The following is a 20236-nucleotide window of genomic DNA, read 5'->3' on the forward strand; positions in this document are numbered from 1 at the left end:
AGAAAGGGACAACAAAACAGAATAGACCAGGTCAGCTAGCACGCCACCGGATTTTGGCAGGTGCATGGCTGGCGAGGAACCGCAAACCGCGTCGGCGCATACGGGAGTGGATAGAACCACGCGTGTGGTGCGCCAGCGCCGCCGTGCGGCTGGAGAGAAGCAGGCGTTGGAGGGGTGGGCGCGGGCGCGGGCGCAGGTGCAGGCGTCGTCATGGAGGGTGTCATTATTGGTGTAAACATGGGGCCAGCCGAAGTCTGCCTCTAGAACCCGAATCCGGTAGGCTGCGGGGCGAAGCCGTTCGCGCCTGCAAACGGCGCGGGCGACGCACGGCCCACGCTGCCGCCGGGGGCACCCGTCGGCCCGGCCGTGATCATCAGCCGGTTGCCGCCCAGGATCGGCGTGTTGTCCTCGACCTTCTCCTGCTCCTTCTCCTTGGCCTTGCGCTCTTCGTTGTCCGCCTTGAGCACCGCCAGCTCCTTGGTCTGCTGGGCCAGCAGGTTGATCAGGTACGGCATCGTAAAGTCCGTCAGGCCGTGGCGCCACGAGAGCTCCAGCACAACGTCGGGCCGGATCAGGTCGTGGCACGCGTACAGCATGCCCACGTAGCACTCGCGGTTGCCCGTGTCCACAAAGTAGCGCAGCAGCTCCTCGACGACCTCGCTCTTGCCCGAGATGGCCGCCGTCTCGACGGCGTCCTTCCACAGCTTGTCCTGCTTCGAGAGCGCAATCGACTTCTCCCACCGCTTGTTCTTGCGGTAGATGTTGGCGGCAATCTGGCGGAAGAAGACCAGGTCGTGCTTCTCCAGCCGGGCGGCCAGGTCCACGGGGTCGTAGTTGTCGTAGTGCTCGACCGAGTCGCGCAGCGTCTTGTAGTCCTCCTCCTCGATCAGCAGGTCGTTGATCGCGTCGTTGACCGCGCGCTTGTTCTGCGACTGCACGTTGAGCAGGAACGGCTTGATCAGCGGCAGGTTGTCCGACTTCTGGAACATGCGCACCACGCGGTTGACGTCGATGCGCGGCGTCAGCGCCTGCAGCAGGTCCGTGATCAGCGACGGGTGCTGCTCCAGGTAAAAGTTGATGGCCTTGTAGTAAATCTCCAGGTTGGCCACCTTGACCACAATCTCCTTGAACTGCTGGTGCTCCCACGAGTTCTCGGGCCGCTCAATCACCGCCAGCGCCGCGTTGTCAAACTCGTCGTAGTGGTAGTAGCAGAAAATCAGCTCGGGCCACAGGTTGGCCTCCTCGCACGCACGGATCATCTTGGGCAGGTTCATGCGGCTCCAGAACAGCTTCAGGTGCTCCATCAGGCGGTCCGGCGTGTATCTCGACAGCGCAATGCCGAGCTCCGTGAACATGGCCATGTGCGCACGCTCCAGCCCGAGGCCCTGCTCGAGCAGGTTGATCAGCTCGTCAAAGTAGCCGTTGCGCTCGTACTGCTTGACGAGCTGCTGCAGCTGGTCGGCGTCGATGATGAGGTTCAGACCGCAGATCAGCGCAAGGCGGAACTCCTTCTTCTCCACGCACGCCTCGTGCACCTCGCGCCACACCTTGATGTTGTTGGCCTTGCGGGCCGCCTCCACAGCCGCCTGGTAGTCGCCGAGGTGCACCAGCGTCGTCGCGAGCTTGGCCCAGTTAGAGATGCTCGAGAAGAAGATCTTGGCCGCCTCAAAGAGACCCTCGCCGTACGCCTTGTCGCCGGACTCCTCAATGTTGGCCACGTTCGTGCCGCGCAAAAAGTCCTCCAGCTCCGGCAGGTTGTCCAGGCGCGCATAGCAGAAGGCGAGGGCGGTGTCAATGGCAGGCTCGCGCAGCGTCTTGCGCGACATCAGCAGGTACTTGACAAGCTCCTCGTTCTTGCCAGCGTGGGTGGCCGTCTCGATGACCTCCTCGTAGTTCTTGGGGTCCTGGGCCTTGATGTACGAGTCGATGGAGTCGCTCACGCGCAGGCCATCCAGCTGGGCTTTGGCAACGCGGCTCCAGACCTCGGGGCTGTCGACCTCCTCGGCGTATGCCTGCGCACGGTCGATGCTAACGACGTGCTCGACGAGAACGTTGACGGCGCTGGCGCTGTCGTTGATCTTCTTGAAGATCTCAAACGCCTCCTCGTACAGGCCGACGTTGATGCAGGCCGCCGAGATCTCCTGCGGGTCGAACGCATCGAGCTTGTGGATGTAGTCCATGACACGGGCCTTGTCGGCTGTCGTGGCCGTAAACAGCAGCAGGTTCTGCAGGCTCTGGTTGTCGCTAAAGGGAGACGGCTCCAGCACGATCTTCTCGAGGAGCTCGATAAGCTCGGCCGGCAGATCGGCCTTGAGGAAGCAGGCAACGGCCTCCGACACCTTGGTGGGGTCAGTGCACTCGGGCACGGCCGTAGAGATCACCTGGTCGATGACCGAGCGGCGGTGGATGTTGTTCTCGCTCAGGACGAACTGCCACAGCTCGCGGTCGGCACGCTCAAGCAGGTAGCGGGCTTGGGCGCGGTACATGGAGTTCTCGTTGGTGACGTTGACGAGCTCCAGGTCGTTCTGGCCCTTGCTGTAGGCGATGTAGGCCAGGTTGGGATCGCGCTTCTCGCAGTACTTGCCGACGGACAGGGTGTCGTACTGGTCGTTCTCCTTGAGGAACTTCTCGGGGTTGTTGTTGGAGTCAATGTAGATCTTGGCGAGGGCGTTGTAGATGGCCTGGTCGTGGTTGCCAGCAGCCAGAGCAGACTCGAGGAAAGGCAGCAGCAGCTTGAGGCGGTTGCGCGACTCCACCTCCGACACCAGCTGGTCAATGGGGATCGGGCCCGGCTGCACGGACGCAAGCAGGTTCTTGATGATGTTCTCGTCGCAGTCAACATCGAGCAGACCGCCGATGACGGCAGGCGTCCGCGACGGGTTGATGCGCTGAACATAGGCCTCAATAGACTGGAACTGCTGGTTCTGGTAGAGGAAGAGGATCAGGTCGTGGACAAGGTTGAAGCGGTCGCAGACAATGATCAGCGGCAGCTGATCCTGCAGCTTGGCCTCCTTGAGGAAGTTCTTGACCTTCTCGGCGTTGTAGTGGTTGCTCTCGCGGCAAATGCGCTCGACCTCCTGGAACTGGCCCATCTTGGTGGCAGCCTCAATGTACTTGAAGTGCACCTCCGAGTCCTCCGACAGGTTGACAATGCTACCCAGGTAGTAGTACAGGCCCTCGGACGTCTTGTACTTCTCGAACAGGTCGACGAGGTTCTGGGGACCCAGGAGGTCCGAGTACTTGGTGGCGATCTGGACAACGGACTGGAGGTTCTGGCGGATGTTGTGCTTCATCATGGCATCCAGGCAGTCCAGGGATTGCTCGACAGAGAGCTTGCCGAAGAACGTGGTGAGCCACTCCGGGTCGAAGTCGGCCGTGCCGGGGACGTTGATAACGACACGCTTGACGGCAGCGGGGTCCTCGTAGAGATCCAGAGCCCAGCGGAACAGACCGGCCTGCTCACACAGCTTGGCAATCTGTGCCTTGTCGAAGTGCGTGAACATTTGGTTGCTGAGGATGGCGTCGGCCACCTGGGGCGCGTTCAGGAGATTCATCTCCAGGAGGCGGGTCTGGAGGTGAGCCTGCTCGGGGCGGTTCTCCTTCAAAGCGTCAATGAGGAACGCAGTGACCTGCGGCAGCAGGCTCTGCGACTGGAACACGTCGACGGCGCGCTCGAGGTCGATCAGGGGGCCGCCCTCGTTGTTGGCCAGCATGGTCGCGAACTCGACAGCCTTGTCTGGGTTGGCGCGGGCGACGTGCTGCAGGAGCTGCATGTAGTCGGGGGTGTAGCCGGCTTTGGTGGCGTAGGGAATGATCTCGTTAAAGCGGTTAGCTTGGGCGAGCGAGGCGACGACCTTGTGGGGCACGTTGGCCTTGAGGTAGATGCGCAGAGCCAGGGCCAGATCCAGCGGCCGGACCATGTCACCCAGCTGCTCCGAGCTGTACAGCTTGTCCTCCTTGGCCCACTTCTCGAGAAGCTCTGTGCGCTTCTGGGCGACAACGGGTTGGGCCAGCTCCAGCGTCTCGGTCATGTTCAGACTGCCCTTGTCGAGCAGCAGACCAAAGTACTGCAGGATGTACGACATCTGGCCGGGCTGCTGGGGAAGCCGCTTGAACTTCTCAATGGTCTCCGACGTGCGCAGGAAGCCCTGCGGCGAGTTGGCGGCCACGCGGGCAGCCTCAACGTAGTTGCCGGCGTTGAAGAGCTGCTCGAACTGGCGGCCATAGAGCTGCTCGGCGCCAGGCAGGTCGCCCCGGGAGGCAATCTTAATTGCCAGCTCAGTGTTGGCCGGGTTTTGCAGAAGGTAGGGGATGATGGTCGTCTCGTCAACCTTGACGGACAGGGTCTGACCCTTGCGGTTGATACCGACGACGCCGGTCGACTCGCTGTCCGTGCAAGATACGAAGATGGTCTCGCTCGACATGCGGTTCATGAAGATGCAGGTGCCAGTCTCAATGTCGTACAGGTGGATGAAGCCGTACTTGGTGATGAGGTAGACGATGCCATACTTTTGCGACACCTGAACCGCAACGGGGAAGTCGTTAACGGCCTCCGCGGGGAAATAGACATCGACGGCCTTCTTGGGGAAGGCGGGGTTGGCGTCGGGCTTGTCGATCTCGACAATGTGCAGCTTCGCGGCGGCGGCAGTGCGAACGGCAAAGACGAACAGCTTCGAGACCTGAGGGGCGCCGTCCATCTGGTATGTGGCGAAGGAAGCGGCGTGGCCCTCGATGGCCTGGCTGACACCGCGCTCCTTGGAGTAGAGCTGGATGGAGCCAACGACACGGCCCTGCTGCTGAGAAATGCCGACGACGGCCATCCATTTGCTGTCGGCGTCGATGCGGTAGTTGATGATCTGGCAGGCCTGGAGTGGGAAACAGTGGGGTTAGATTACTGTGGACTCCATTGGACCGTGGTAACTGAGCAGCCATCTCTAGCAGACCGATAGCGACCAGAAATCGGACCTGCCAAAAACAAACAGGAAACGGGGGAGGGGGTTAAGAGCTTACGTTCATCGCGGCATTCCGCTTGAAGACCTCCACAGGGGCCTTGTTCGCCTCAAACACGTCCCAGTGGTGCACGCCGGTCTCGGTGACGAGGCCAATGGTGCTCTCGCTGATCCACTTCCAGTAGACGACGTCCTCGTTTGTGGTTGCCGAGTTCAACTTGGCCTTCTTCTCGAGGTCGAAGATCTGGAGTGTCCGGGACTGGGCCCGCAGGGCAATGACGGGACGCGACCAGTGCATGATGGCGCTGTCGGCCTTGATGCCACGGCGCATCACATTGCTGAGGTTCTGGAGGTCGACGATGACGACTTCGGGCGAAGCGGCCTCGTTCTTCTTCTCGCGGACGCAGACATATCGGTCGGACTCTAATGTCTATAGAAGGGATTAGCAGGTTGTGTTGTGAGCAAAAGGCGAGACGAAAGAGAAGACGCCAGATGAGATTGGGCCCCTCTTTCAAGCTCGCCCAACGGAACGAGGGGGGGGACGCAGAAAACGCGTCGCAATGTCGACTGCACGTACGCAAGAGTTGAAGCCGATGGCCTGGCTGTCGATACCGATCGAAGTGAGCTGGACGATCTCGCCCAGCTTGATGGGTAGCGGTGCCATGGTTGGTGGCTGTGTGCGGGAGACAAGCTCTCGATCAAGCTGACGAAAACAAGACAGGGCGCGGTGATGCGCAGGCTAGGTCGACGAGCTCGCCGACAATGGGTGGGCGAAAGAGAGAGACGTTCGATTCGACGACGGTTGGATGAGGGATCGCGAGATCAACAGGAACCGGGTCTGCTGAGAAGACAAACGAAAGCTGCAGGGACGAAAAGGAGTGAAAGAGGAGGTAGTTTACGGAATCCGTTAGCTTCCCGCACAAGCGGGAAATAGGCGGCAGGGGGGAGTTAGAAACTGAAAGGGAGCGAACAGAAGCAACAAATCAATTAATGACACAGTCAAAGAAGAGAAGAAGGATGCAAGGTGCAAAGAAGAGATGGGCCTCGAATGGGGGGTGGAAGATGGTGAGAGGCTCGGATGCGATGGGATGCGAGGAGAGAGAAGAGAAGGAGGGAAATTTGGGGCCTGGAGACGGAAAGGGTGAAATTAGGTTGCTACAGGGTACCGTATCCTCTTCTGATTCCAGAAGGAAGGAGCGACCCAGGGCGTTCTAGGGGGGCCGACGCGCTGTGTCCCTTGCTGCAGTTGGACGTGGCGCTGGTCGCAGCTTGCCTGGCCTGTGCACGGGCCGTTCAGGGGTGAATAAGCGGGAGCTCTGCTGTCACGTGCAACGAGTTAGATTAGGTTTCTTCAGGAAACTGGCAGGAACGCGCAGAAGAATGCGCCCAAGTAGGAAAGAACGCGCACACCAATTGAGGCCAGATAGCTGTTGAGCTTCCCTGTTTCCGTACTGGGCAATGGACACACCACTGTAGCCTTTTGTTTTTACTTTCTTTTAGGTTTAATTTTTATTTTCTAGACGTTCTTCTTGACATCGACCAACATATTCACTAGTTTTGCAACACGTTTGTGTGATTCCCTGCCCAGCACATCCCGAATATCTGCGGCAAACCGGGACTTTAGGCAGCGACAAACCGGGAAGGGCAGGTCCTCAGGCGCGGCTTCATGCAGGAAGTGACGCAACAGTTGTTTCCAATTCGGCCAATTCGTCACGTGATACAAAGTGGTAACGGTCGGCAGAAACGACGATCAACATGAGCTGAGCGAAGCTTCTGATGTGATGTGTACGTTACAGTACAGAGTACGGTTACCAGCGGGTAACGTGTCTGACAACGTTCAATAAAACAGGCTCTTGAAGTTCAGTGCCCAAGCTACGAGTTGGCCGCGTATCTGAACGGGCTATGAAGGTGTCGGGATCAACAAATCAGACCGCAAGGACGTCCAGTACTCTCGACAAGCGCAGGCCGGAACAAAGTACAAAGGTGGTCGAGCGAGGGACAAGAAAACAGTTCGGACTGGGCCCGTCAAATACCGGCGTTGCGCAGTTCTTTGGTCGGCGACGTCGCAACAGGATCCGCTGTCCAGCTCGGCTGCCGTCTCGTCGCATCTTTCTTTGTGCTATCGTCGACCTCTCTGCCACCGCCCCCGACCGTGGCTGCCAGACACATGTCACCGTCTTATATCTGTATGCGCAAGGAAAAGAAATGTTTGCTCAATCATTGCGGCCCTTCCCACCGCCCAGAAGAGGACAGGGAAGCGCCGCACCCAAGATTGTTCAAATATGGTTTGTTCTCCGTTTTGTCGAAAAAAAGATAGGAAAATGTCCTGGGAGCTACTTGTTCCGAGGAGCAAGGTCCTCGTTCACCCAATAAGTCATCGATTTCGTAAACGTGTTTTAATTGCGTTGTTCATGAAGAAGAAAAAAGAAGAAAAAGAAGGACAAGAAAATTTGGGCGAGCCCCAATCGGTATATATTATGGTGCCTGCCAAAAATTAAAGCGGGGAACCAGCTGCCAATGTGCCTCAGGCTAAAATCTGCTACCAACCAGCGTCGTCGACCTTTCCTACAGCGCCAGGACCTCCTTGAATAGGGAAAGTGGGGCCTCGTCAGTGACGCGGGCTACAGCGGCATTGCACTCGCACTTTCCCAGCTTGTCGGTCACAAGCTGCGACGTACAAATGCAGGCTTTCAGTCGTGAAACTACGAGCGCATCTGTCTTCAACCTCCCAACCCCAGGAGCGCATCTACCCACGCATCACAGACCAGACCACAGACCGCGATGGCCCTCCAACAATCCCTGCCGCGCTTTTTGCTGCCGCAACTGAGCTGGAATGCACCCGTGCGCCAAGCCCACGCAAAGCCGATGCTTTTCCGCCTCGCCGCGACCGCGGCCGCCTTTTCTACAAGCACAACAACGGGCCCCCGCTGCCGCCCACAGACACAGACACAGACAAGGCATTCGCCAAGCCCAGTCTGCAAGGCGTCCACAGGACCGCCCTCCTCCCCTCTGGCCCGCCGCGCGTTCCACGCCGCAGCGGTGCGCCGCCGCGACCACCACTTTGACACGCTCAAGTTTGTGCAGCGGCTGCAGGACGACGGCTTCACCGAGGACCAGTCGGTGGCCATGATGAAGGTGCTCAACGACGTCATTGAGGAGAGCATCCAGAACCTGACGCGGACCATGGTGCTGCGGGAGGACGCGGCCAAGGCGACGTACACGCAGAAAGTGGACTTTGCCAAGCTGCGGAGCGAGCTGCTGTCGGCCGACAGCACCGAGACGAACACGACGCGGGCGGCGCACGAGCGGCTGGCCAACGACCTGGCCAAGTTCAACAGCCGGCTGCGCGACGAGGTGGGCCGGACCCAGGCGAGCGTGCGGCTGGACCTGAACCTGGAAAAGGGGCGCATCCGGGAGGAGGCGCTGGGCCAAGAGCTCAAGGTCAAAGAGACGGAGACGAAAATCGAGCAAGAGGTGGCGGCCCTGCGGCAGCAGCTGGAGCAGGTCAAGTTCCAGACGCTGCAGTGGCTGATGGGTGTGTGCACGGGCTTCGCGGCCTTGATGTTGGGTGCGTGGCGTTTGTTGATGTAAGGGTGATGGGGGAAATGGGGGAAATGGGGGAGGATGCACCATGGGGAGAATTCGACATCAAGACGATCGTCAAACGCGAGACTATGCAACAACGGGCATGGCGTTTGAATTTTTCTACTTTGTTCATTTATATTAGGTCGCTGTAAAGACCGAATCGTACATATAAATCGTACATATAATTCAAAAATGCTGCATCGGCCACACAACGAATACCATCATGAATGTGCTGGCAGTGGACAGTACAAGCAAGCGACCTTTGATGTATTGGTCTGTCGCTATCAGAAAGTAAGCAGAAACCTGCTCCTATGTAGAAAAAAGGTATGGGAAACTATGTAAAAAAGTGCGTGTTGCTAGTAAATAGTGGTAGCAGCCGCCTGGTATATATAAACAGAAAGACGACAAGGAAGCGCAAGGTGACTCCCAGGTGACTGGGCCCTTGCTTCTTAGCCATCAGAAGAAGAGTTTTGGAAAACCGACAAAGGAAGAAAAGAAAAAGAAAAGAAAACAAGAAGAGGGCAAAGGTCAAGCAAACTTTGACAGGCAGACAAAGACAACCACCCCTTGTGCATATCCAAGCGAGAAGAGCGAATCAGTAACACCCCCGAATAGATCGTCGCCTTTCACCTCCTTCTTGCCTCCCTCTCCTCCTGTTTTTGTCCACCCTTTCGGTATTGAAGGTATATATTGTCGAGTAAGGAAATGGAAAATAACAAGCAAATATTTGTTGTCATGTTTGCGTCATACTGGTACACGTGAGAAGGGTAACACCACCGATCGAATCAACAGCGAATCCATTTTACTCTGCCTTTGGGAGGCTTTCAATGACGGAGCGGGCGGCGTTGTAGATGGCGTGCAGGTCGCGGCTGGCGTTGGCGCAGGCACCGCCGGGGGCGTAGCAGCGGGTGCCGACGTTGCGCTTCCAGCAGGACTGGCCCTTCAGGGGGCAATACTTTTGGGCCTCGGCATCCGCCTCGGCCTCGCGCTTGTACTTCCAGCACGACTGGCCTTTGAGGGGGCAGTACTTCTGGGCATCGGCCTCGGCGTCGGCGTCGGCCTCCGCCTCGCGCTTCTGGACGGAACCGCCCTCAATGGCGTTGATGACGGCCTCGGCGGCGCGGCGGGCCTTCCAACAGGACTGGCCTTTCAGGGGGCAGTACTTCTGGGCCTCGGCGTCGGCCGCGGCGTCGGCCTCGCGCTTGTTCTTCCAGCACGGCTGGCCGGGCAGGGGACAGTATTTTTGTGCGTCGGCATCGGCGTCGGCCTCAGCCTCACGCTTCGTCACGGGCTCCTCGACGGGGACGGGGAAGTGGGACTCGAGGGACAGATCCGAGTAGAAGGAGCGGGGGTTGTACTGGGTGGATGCGACGATGGAGGCCAGGCCGTCGATGGCGCGAATGGCGTTGTTGTGCACGCCGCCAAAGGACAGCGAGCGGCGCGAGACACCAGCTTCCGGAGCGCCCAGGTCGGCAATGGCCTCGGCGAACGCCTCAGCTGCGCGCTTGACCTGGTAACACGACTGGCCGGCCTGCTGACAGTAGGCCTCGGCCTCCGCAACGGCGGCAGCCGAGGCACCGACGGCGAGGATGGTGAAGACGGCGGCGGTCTTCATGATTTTTGATTTTTTGATTTTGATGTTTGATTTTGTGAAAAAAGTAAAATTGTGCAAAGAAGAATGGTTGATAGAGAAGAAGGAGGACGATCTCTTGGCTGTAGGAGTTGACTTGTCCTGAGAGGATTAGAAGAGAAAAGAAAAACACAAAACAAATGGGATAATACAGAGGTGGGGAGGATCTTTATACTTCAATAGGCCTCGTCGACAAAGGTCTATTGACGGAGGTGAAGGTGGATATCTATTGAGGCCGAATCGAGAAACGACCAAGGGCCATAAACGAATGAACAAAAAACGCCAAAATGAACAGCCGGGAGAAAGAACAAGGATACTTGCGGTGGCATGACTCGAGACTATCGCCAAAGCATCCTTTCCCGGCGTCTCTCGCCTCGGTCTTCTGTTCTCTCCCTCTCTTTTTGCCAAGGTAGAGACACAGCAGGCTTTCCGTTGGCTGTAGCCGCATCCGATCTTTCTCTATCTCCGTTGCCATCTTTTGTTGTCTGGCGGCCGGTTTCCTGTTTCGACGTCGCCCTGATCACACGATGTCTGACAAGGAGGAGCAATACACAAAGTTCATTGTTGCGGCCTCGTCCTCGTCTCTACTGCGCTTGCCTTGCGACGGATGAGTTCTTATTGACACCCCAAAAGAGAAAGGACCAAACCCTGCGAGCCCTTGTCCTGCCTCCTGATAAGGAAACAGTCCGCAAGACTACAGTGCTAGGGGACATTAGAAAAACGGTGGACGTTGATCGCCAGGGTCTGGGAGCAACGGAGGAAGACGATGACAGATCAAGAGAGGGCTAGCATGACGATGGCGACAAAACAAAGAGGCCGGGGGCGTCGGTTGATGAGCATTGAGCTGGCGTTCTGGGCGACGGGGGAGATACGCAAAGCTGGATATGGCCTCTTGCCGAATTCGTCTGCTCGTCGTGGCCTCCTCTTAACGTCTTTCTTGACAGCGTCTTTTTTTAGCTTGTTCATGCCGCACAGTTCCGTTTGTTCCTGGATGCGTCAAAGGTACGGGAGGGTGTGGTGGCGAGTCGTGTAGGAAGGGGTTTTGGGCGTCAGGCAATTTGCCGAGTGAAGCTCTATTGATACCCCAAAACGGTAATTGAGCGACCCACACTGCGATGCGCACTAACACGCTAGACCACAACGCAGCTCAACCACCTCAATTGACAGCAATTAACCATGGACTTTAATTGACGAGAAAGGACGGGAATAACATGTACAACGGCCAAAAAATCGAGAATAAAAAAGAGAAATGACCACTACCAAGTCTCATCTCGAATGCGGTGCCAACATTCTGCGCTTGGCGAGACGCTGCTTCAGGACAGCGGCCATAGCAACCGCAGAAACGAGGAAGACGGAGAAGACGCGGACGGTCCAGGAGATGAGAGACCAGGGATGTGGACGCCAAATAGCAATAGTCATACGCCCGGGCAGGCACTGAGGCAGCGGTGGAATGCTAAATGCTGCTCTGGTCCTTTTGGGCCCGGAGATGATGGCGTTGAGAGCAAGGGCGGCTGTCACAGCGCTCGTGAGTGGAGGGAGGCTCTGAGGCGGCAGGGAGAAACGGTGTCTGGGATGGTCTTGGACGGTCTTGGACGGTCTTGGATATCAATAGACAGAAAGATGAGAGAGTGAGGTCTGGATAGCAATAGACAGAAAGAGGAGAGAGTGAGTGGTTCCAAGGGACGAGCGGCGAAGAAAGACGTACGAAACGCTGTTCGCCTAGCTAAATGCAAGAGATGTGCTTAAGAGATGCTTAAGAGTTCTGAGGAGATGCTTAAGAGATGCTGAAGAGCCGCTGTAGAGTCGTAGTTGTTCGTTTCCGCTTTCACTTGACCAAGTCTATCCTGAACGGCCAGTCTGCGCAATGCTCTTTGATACGCTCCTGCACCATTGTAACATGGCATCGTAAATCGTCCGGTCCCATTCCCAAAATGGGCGCTGTCCGCATCTCGCCACCTCACTTTGTGGCTTCCTTCTTCTTTGTTTTCGTCTTCGTCTTCGTCCCTTCTTTCTGTTTCTCCTCCTCCTCCTCCACGACCCCTGCCTCTTCGCCCTCCCTCAGCTTCTTGGCTGCTTGGGCCACCATGGCCTCGACCTGCCGCCACCGCAGCGCCAACAGGCTCCGCTGGCTCTCGGTCCCGACGTTCGCCTTGGCCAGCCGCTCAATCTTGGTCAGCGTCTTGTGGGCCAGCTCGGCCATGTCGTCCAGGCATTCCAGGAGAACATGCTCACGCTCGTCTCGTCCTCTGTGTCCCGTATCCTCGTTGTCCCCGTCGTCGTCGTCGTCCTCGTTGCCACCGCCCTCGACAAACTGCAGCCAGGCCGTCCGCTGGGCCGCGCCGTTGCCGCACAGCAGCCGCCGCAGGGCCACCTGTGTGCGGTAGCAGCCGCCCGGCGTGGCGGCGTCAATCATGTAGTTGCCCCAGAAGCCGGCGGTCTCCAGGTCGTCGCGCACAACGTCGTGCGGGGACGATGCGAGGCGCGGGACGAGGACCGCGTCGAGGGCGACCTCGTCCCAGCGGTTGTCGGCCAGGACGAAGCCGTACTCGACGAGCAGGGCGTCGTTGGCGTGGGCGCCGTAGCTGATGGGCACTTCGTCGCCCTCGCTGTACGGGCGGTCGGCGACAAACGAGAAGCCCTGGGCGGCGTAGGCGGCACGGCAGCCGCGGTCGGCGGCGTGGTTGAACAGGTCGGCCACGGGCTGCATGGCGATGCGGTCGTCGTGGCTGGGCAGGGCGGCCTCGGAGCGCGGGGTGGTGTAGTAAAAGGTACGCGAGTTGACCAGCAGCCACGCGCGGACGTAGTCGCTCTTTGTGAGGGTTTTCCTTTTGTCCTTGTCCTTGTCACTGTCCTTGTCACTGTCCTTGTCACTGCCCCTGTCCCTGTCCCGGTCCTTCTTCTTGTTACCCTCGGCCGCGCCGTCTCCAAACGCCGCCTTGACGGCCGCCCAGTCCGCATTGAGCTTGGTCTGCTGGCGCTGCAGGGCGTTGCGTGCCGGCGTCGGCAGCAGCTCGCGCAGTTTTGTCGGCCAGAGCAGCGGCATGCCGGCCTCCAAGTCTTCAGGCGTCGGCAAGACAGCGTCCCAGGCTGCGTAGTCGCCCGACTCGTCGAGCACGAGATGCGCGGCCAGGATGCCGTGCACCGACACGTCGCGGTCCAGGGTGCGCGAGATAGCCTTGGGCACCGTCGCCAGCGTACGCAAGGCGCGTGTGGGCACGACCAGCACCGTCTCGCCCTCGAGGACGTCGCGGACGGCGACCATACCGTAACCACGGCCGGGCAACCGGCGGGGCGCAATGCCCGTCAGCTGGACGCCCTGCTTGGCGGCATAGTGCAAGAGGTCCTGCAGTGTCTCGTCCTGCATCGTGGAAGGCGGCAGAAGGGCGACGTGACGAAGCCCGGCGGCAGAACTTTCCAGCGGATGAAGCTAAAGTGCTTAAGAACGTAAATTGTTGATTGGTCGAGATGGACCACTACTATTGCAGTTACAAAGACATGGTACCTTAAGACATGCTGGAAATGTAGAGATTGCCAAAAAAAAAAAGAAAAAGAAAAAAATAAAAATAAATTGAATGCAAAAAACAACTGGAAGCTACCTTGCAAGACGTGATGCTGTCGCAATGCACAATTACTCGATTGACTCACCGCAGGACAATGGCCGAAAAGGGAAGAAAATGGTGTACGCCACGGTCACGGGATCTGGGGTCCTTCACGAGACAAGTCTCGAAAGAAGCGCCAGTGCAGAGACAAGTGCAAGGATCTTGATTCTTCCTCCTACCAACCCATTTTTTCGTATCAAACAAGAGTCTGCTTTGCCTTGCAACCACGTCGATTCTACCGGTTTTTCTATCAATTCTACAACGTAAAATTCGCATCCTCCTGTTTTCGTCCGTCAGATACGCATCACTTCTTTCTCAACGGTCCATCTTCTAAATTCTGTTGTCTACCAGTGTCATTTTTATCTTTTCCGTGACCATCACTCACAGTTTCCATCAGGAGTCCTTGTGGTCTTCGCACAGTTGTCTCCATCAACAAGTCGTGCATCTTTGCCATCCACCGGCCGCCCTCGCCTCTCAACCTGTCTCGCGTTCACCGCGTCAACGTCTTCCCATCCTGCAGCAAAATTTGCTACTTACAAGGGATAGTTGACTCATCTTCAGCAGAACAGGCGTCAATTATTTTCTCGCATATTCTGTCGCAAACCAATCAAGAGGGCACTATTATTGCAAAATGGCCAACCAACCTGCTAATACCTTCCCGACCCCATTACCTGCGAGTGTGCACACTGAAGAAGGTTTCCGTGAGATAAGAATCTCGCATCTCAAAGAGCAAATCCCCCAAGTTCCCGACGAGGAGATTAAGAAGAATTTCGAATTTCTAGTACGCTACTATGAGAATGGCGGCACGCCTCCGCCAAATAACCAGACGTGGTTGGTATATGACGGCAAGTTCGTAACCAGTGCGAACGGCGATCGGGCGACAATGAGAACGATTGGGCCGATGGCGAGCTTCCGAGGCTACACCTTGGAGGCTGTGAGTTCACTTCCCTTGATACGAAGTCTAAACATGGGTAAAATCCGAGTACTAACGTGATATAATAGGGTTTGCACCGTATGGGCCTCCAGACGACTTTGCTGCCTGCCGATCATGCCGGCCCTTAGTATAGGCCAGCAGAACCGCAGCAGATGGCTCAAAACAGCCACATTTGGCGCTGTTCCTGGGTCGCACATTCACCAAGTAAGTTCCCGAGAACCCCCCCCCCCCCCCCCCCAACTAACGAGAAGGGTTGGTCAGTTCTGACATGCAAGCAAAGATGGTAGCCTCTGTGCAGTATAATGCCAACGCGCGTTTTGATGCCATTTTAGCCACTGTACTGTCGAACGACACCGGATCTACGGTACAGACCCTTACGCCCTTGGACGTAGCAGCGCTCGGAGTCGACCGCTCGCTCATGAACGAGATCTATGACACGACAGCCGCAGGCACTGTGCCGCTCAAGGCCATATACATCATGCTGTATTTCGTACGTGTGTACGTATCGCCGACGTTAACAGCCTTGCGGCACGTATTGCCTTGCCTGCAGGCTCTGGACAAAGCACATCCATGTCAATTACGCCCGTTGGCCAAACCGTACAACATACTTGATGTTTCTTTTCGATATACAAAGGGCACACAAGTTAGTTTGACTGGACAGGACTTTATTCATACAATTTGGGAAGGTTTCGAGCTTGGGAAGAAGCTCGAGATGCTCTATATAAACTGCCAGAGCGACCTGAAAGCATGTATCTTGGAGATGTCAGAAAATTAAAAATGTTCAAAATGCATTCTTTTCCTTGCCATAGGTCGTACGTCCGTCTAGATTCTAACAGCCGTTTTTCTATTTTCCCTTCGAATTGGGTCATTTCGCCGTGACCCAACCAGAAGCCGTTCTTTCCTTGTTTGTGCGCCACGCGCGCTAGCAATTACACGGTCTTTCCAATTGTGGTTTGCGTCTGCCCATTGTCCTACATTGAACATCTACGCCGTACTTTCCTTTGCATGGAGCACTCCTTTTCTATCATCACTTCTCTCCAATCGTCACGACGAACGCAAACATGCCCTCCTACGCACGCTCTCTTTCTCTCTCTCTTCTCTCTTTGCATGTTGCACGTACTGTGTCGCAGTCGCCCTCTGCTCGCCTCTTTCCTTGACCGACGGCGAAAACGAAACGATCGACAACGCACGGCGCGATGCATCCACAACGGCCAGGCGCACGTGAAGAGAAAAGGCTCTGCGTGTCGTTCAATGGAGTGAGACGATGGGGACTGGGAGACTGTGACTGGGCAGACCGGCACAAGATGCAGATGACAAGCTTTTATGCATGCACCCGCCTCTCAAAAGCGTGGCTGCCCGCCTCGGCGCATCGCCCCCCAATTCGGTCGCCAGATCCGCGATCCACGTAGGATTGCGACCAGGGCTGCAGGGGTCCTGGCAAGCCGTCAGGCCGTCTCTTTTTGTCCGGAGTGAGTTGAAGGTACAGATGACCCCGCCATTTTGTGGCATTTTGTGTCAACTGTGTCAGCTTTTGCGAGCTTGCGGCCTTTTGGGTCATTTGACTCGACATCGACTTTGATCTTTGATTCTTTTTTCCATGGTCGTGGACACACGGCCCCATGTCATACACTGCTGTCAACGATGCCGACCGCCGGACGCTTGCTGCACATGGAGGGCCAGAACACAAGGGAAATGTGACCAGGAAATGGGAAATGCCAGTGGCTCGCAGCACAGACTTGACGTGAACGACCAAGATACAAACAGTCGACACATGCAGCGGCATACGGGGCACCTGCAACGACGTGGACGGGGTTGGTGTGGTGGCACATCGGCCAAATAGCCAAGTATTGGCCAGAGTCGCCAGGATGGCCAGAATGGCCAGGCACGGGTACGAGGGTATTCGTCGACAGCGTCTCTAAAGTGACGAACAGGAAGGTGTCAAAGCTAGGGGTGTCCATACTCGCAATGTGACCCGACCGGCATTCCACAAGATGCAACCTCGTTGTCTTATTCGTTCTGTACGGGAAATCGTCCTTCTGTTGCCTTTTCTGGCTCTAGCTGCGGTTCAGTTTGCTGCACGTCTTTACACCTCCGTTTACTATGATAAACATTCTTTTTCTTTCTTCTTCTTTTTTTTTTTTTCTTTTCTTTTTTTCATTCTCATTCCAGCTCGACCTCCGTCTCCACGAGCTTTCTCTCTCTTTTCCCTCGTTTCTTTACAAACACGTTTTTTTTTCCCTGCAAGCAAGTGCATCACCGCGGGCCCTTGTCCTTTGACGGTGTCCCGACACCGATTCTGTCAAGGAGCGCCTCTCTGCCTTTCCCGCTTTTCACAGGAAGGTAAACCGGTCTAAACATACGGCCGGAACGAAAGTATAAATACACACGGGAAGGCCCGTCTCTGGTCATTTGTATTTCCATTTTCTCCGTTCAGGATCGACAGAGACCCTCAACCCTCCAAACACCTCCAGCCCTATATCATCACTTACACCCTTTGTCTCCCTTCTCTCCACTACTCCATCATGCCCTCCATCCGCCAGCTGGCCGGCATTCTCGCCGCTGCCGCCGTCTCCAGCGCTGCTCCGGCCCCTGCCCTCTCTTCCTCCGCCGGCAACAACAACAACAAACGCCAGACCACTCCGCTCCCCGACTACGCCCTCACCTATGCTCCCATCTCCTACCTCTACAGCGGCGAGAGCTGGTGGCCGTCGGATGTTGCTACCCACCTTGCCAATGTGATTCCCGAGGTCGACTTTGTCCCCGTCTCCGGCTACACGTCCGCCGGCTCCGTCACGCTCGCCACCCTCAACGACCAGAGCAGCAGCGTCTACCTCACCTCCAAGGACAATGTCGACACCAGCCCGGCCTGGCTGGTCTCGGCCTACGGCAAGCCCACAACCACCACCGGCGGCTACAGCGCGGCGCCCGGCACGATCATCGCCGTGCAGAAGAACGCCACCTGGGTGGACGTCTTTTACTTTTACTTTTACTCGTACAACTATGGCGGAAAGTATGTTTGTGCTGTCCTCGCTGCGTTCGCTTTATTTAGTATCCTCGCTACGCTCTCATTTGGCGCCCATACTTACTCTTCATAGGGTCATCGGCATCAACTTTGACGACCACGTCGGCGACTGGGAACATACCATGGTCCGTTCCTCTCCTCTCGTCCTCATCCTCACTGTTTTGCTGCAGCTCCCGGCTAACATGTTGCCACCGTAGATCCGCTTCGTCGACGGCGCTCCTACCGCCATGTACTTTTCCCAGCACGGCTCCGGCTCCGCCTACACCTGGGCCGCTCTCTCCAAGGGCACCGGCGCCAACGCCGGCCGCCCGCTCACCTACATTGGCACCGGCGGCCACGCCAACTACGCCAAGCCCGGCAAGGAAGACTACACCATCGCGCTCGGCATTGTGAGCGACACCACCGACGCCGGCTTTGCATGGGACCTGGCCCAGAACTACCGCGGCTACTGGTTCGACACCGCATCCGCCACCTTCTCGGAAGCAGGCGGCGCCAATGTCGGCGGCAGCGAAGAGGGCAGCACGTCGCCCGCCGAGGGGGCGACGTGGCTGCAGTGGGGCGGCGCCTGGGGCGACGAGCAGTACGCGTCGAGCCGGTCGGGCCAGTACTGCATCTTTGGCGAGTGCCACTACACGTCGGGCCCGACGGGCCCCGTGGCCAAGAACCTGGGCCGCACGGCCATGTGCCAGACCGAGTCCGGCTGCACGGTGTTTACCAGCGTCGACGACCTGACGCACCAGTCGAAGCGGACACACCGGTCGAAGTGAGAGGAGGAGGCGGGTGAGTGGATGCTAAAGATATAATGGACGTGCTGGTAACTCGTGCTTGGATATAATGACGTATGACAGATGAATCGATGTATATAGCAGAGACTTGTTTATCTCAATGCGTGAACAAAACAGACACGTTCCCTAAACTATGTGGTAACGATATACGCGGCATATGAGAAGCTGGATAGAGCAAGCTAACGTTGGCCCCCAGAATGTGCCATGTTCCAAATTTCGTACTGTCGTGAAGTCGTATTATCTTGATATCATAATATCGTGGTATGTGGTATGTGGTATGTGGTATGTGGTATGTGGTATGTGGTACGTGGTATCGTACAAACACTGTTGCTGCTTGCACTTAGTTCCTGTCCCCCGCGACGGTTGCAATCACACGACCTTGCCATCCCACCAGCCGCCGAGGCGCAGCGTCACCAACGGCCCAAGACTGGTAGAGCCATCCGCGTTGGCCATCTCGTCTTCGGCCTCCCGGAAAATGTGGTCCCAGTAGGCGCCGGCGCCGCTCAAGTGCAAGATGCGGCAGATGGCAGCGTGCACGGCTAGCAAACGCGGGAGGGGCGGATCGACCGTGTCCGATAAAAACAGAGTTCTGGTGATGGGCTGTAACGGCCTGCGTCCCCTGCTTTGCAAAACAGACTGTATGCGGTACGTATGCAGTGGCCCGTCCATGGCCTCGAAAAATGTCCGAAAGGAGCCAAAGACGCTGTGGTAACCCGAGGTAAGGGTGATGGCATTTGTTGGACGATCCATGCTGGCGCCTTCAAAGAGATGCGGAACGCCAGTATCCAGCATTTCAAGAATGGCTAGTGCGTTGCGTCGTGCAATGCTCCTGTCGTCGTCGTTGGCCATGCTCATGAGTGAGTGGGGAAGGATGTGGGCAACTTCCAACAGCTCAAATTCGTCTGTTTCGGGCATGTCGGCAAAGCGGACGCCATCGTCGTCGGCCGCATCGTAGCCGTGCTTCTTGGTGCGACGAAACGCCTCGTTCTCATCGAACTGTCGCGTAATAACACACCGATGCCTGTCCCGGATCAGGCAATCTCGTCGTAGGGTCGCGACGCGAGATTCAGACCCGGGAAGACTCTGTTCTGACGATAGGAAGGGAACCGAGAACGAAGCAGGCGTAGGCTGGGGCGTTCTCTTTCCCGCGGCCTTGACTGTTCTGGTGAGTTTGTGCGGTGGGTGGCGTGGAAGAAACAGGGGGCGGGGGAGGCGGGCAGGGAAACAGAGAAAACCACGTACGAGGGCCAAAGAAACTACCGTTGAGAAATTGAGCAAACTCGACGGCCCGAGATCGAACGTCCTTGATGTCAATAGTACTGGCCATGCCGACTGCCATGTCGACGCGGATACTTGCGAAAAAGTAGTTTAAAAAGAGGTCTTTGGAGAGCTGCGAGAGGCTGACTTGATGCATGACGCGGAGCATCACGACGGGACGAAAGCCGTGTCCACCTCCATCTCCATGTCCATCGCCAAGTCCATCGACCTCGAGCTGGTCTAGAAGCGAGGAAAACAGTTCCTCGGCATGGCGTCGGCTGGCTGCATCGTGAAAAACAACGGACGGGTGCGGCGAGTCAAAGATGCCTTCCAATGAGGACTGGTGTCCAATTGCCATGGCGGCGTGCTGGTGTCATGCTGGCATTTTTGATTTCGCACGGCGTGGGTTGTCTGGAAGATGTCGAGGGAACAATCCGCATAAAGTAGTTTCGCAACAAGGCCGGATTCAAATATC

General features: G+C 56.9%; 6 protein-coding genes across 6 annotated transcripts; 2 read left to right on the forward strand and 4 right to left on the reverse strand.

The window, feature by feature from the left end:
• Positions 1-260: 260 nt before the first annotated feature.
• SPBR_05477 (clathrin heavy chain) lies at positions 261-5613 on the reverse strand (the record flags this gene model as incomplete). The annotated part of the gene is made up of 3 exons (XM_040763741.1): positions 261-4865; positions 5011-5379; positions 5527-5613. 3 exons carry the CDS (start codon positions 5611-5613, stop codon positions 261-263), a joined length of 5061 nt encoding a protein of 1686 aa, XP_040622015.1.
• A 2117-nt stretch (positions 5614-7730) lies between these two features.
• On the forward strand, positions 7731-8540 carry SPBR_06151 (mitochondrial protein FMP32; the record flags this gene model as incomplete). The annotated part of the gene is made up of 1 exon (XM_040764413.1): positions 7731-8540. One exon carries the CDS (start codon positions 7731-7733, stop codon positions 8538-8540), a length of 810 nt encoding a protein of 269 aa, XP_040622016.1.
• Positions 8541-9336: 796 nt separating this feature from the next.
• On the reverse strand, positions 9337-10149 carry SPBR_06149 (pheromone precursor protein; the record flags this gene model as incomplete). Its single annotated transcript, XM_040764411.1, has 1 exon — positions 9337-10149. The coding sequence occupies one exon, from the start codon at positions 10147-10149 to the stop codon at positions 9337-9339; it is 813 nt and encodes a 270-aa protein (XP_040622017.1).
• Positions 10150-12121: 1972 nt separating this feature from the next.
• On the reverse strand, positions 12122-13528 carry SPBR_05920 (set domain containing protein; the record flags this gene model as incomplete). Its single annotated transcript, XM_040764183.1, has 1 exon — positions 12122-13528. The coding sequence occupies one exon, from the start codon at positions 13526-13528 to the stop codon at positions 12122-12124; it is 1407 nt and encodes a 468-aa protein (XP_040622018.1).
• A 3691-nt stretch (positions 13529-17219) lies between these two features.
• On the forward strand, positions 17220-18486 carry SPBR_05971 (uncharacterized protein; the record flags this gene model as incomplete). Its single annotated transcript, XM_040764233.1, has 3 exons — positions 17220-17707; positions 17793-17844; positions 17917-18486. 3 exons carry the CDS (start codon positions 17220-17222, stop codon positions 18484-18486), a joined length of 1110 nt encoding a protein of 369 aa, XP_040622019.1.
• Positions 18487-18873: 387 nt separating this feature from the next.
• SPBR_05977 (uncharacterized protein) lies at positions 18874-20119 on the reverse strand (the record flags this gene model as incomplete). The annotated part of the gene is made up of 2 exons (XM_040764239.1): positions 18874-19661; positions 19747-20119. 2 exons carry the CDS (start codon positions 20117-20119, stop codon positions 18874-18876), a joined length of 1161 nt encoding a protein of 386 aa, XP_040622020.1.
• Between the last annotated feature and the right edge of the window lie 117 nt (positions 20120-20236).

Source organism: Sporothrix brasiliensis (genome assembly GCF_000820605.1).
Source record: "Sporothrix brasiliensis 5110 chromosome Unknown Cont15, whole genome shotgun sequence".
NCBI lineage: Eukaryota > Fungi > Ascomycota > Sordariomycetes > Ophiostomatales > Ophiostomataceae > Sporothrix > Sporothrix brasiliensis.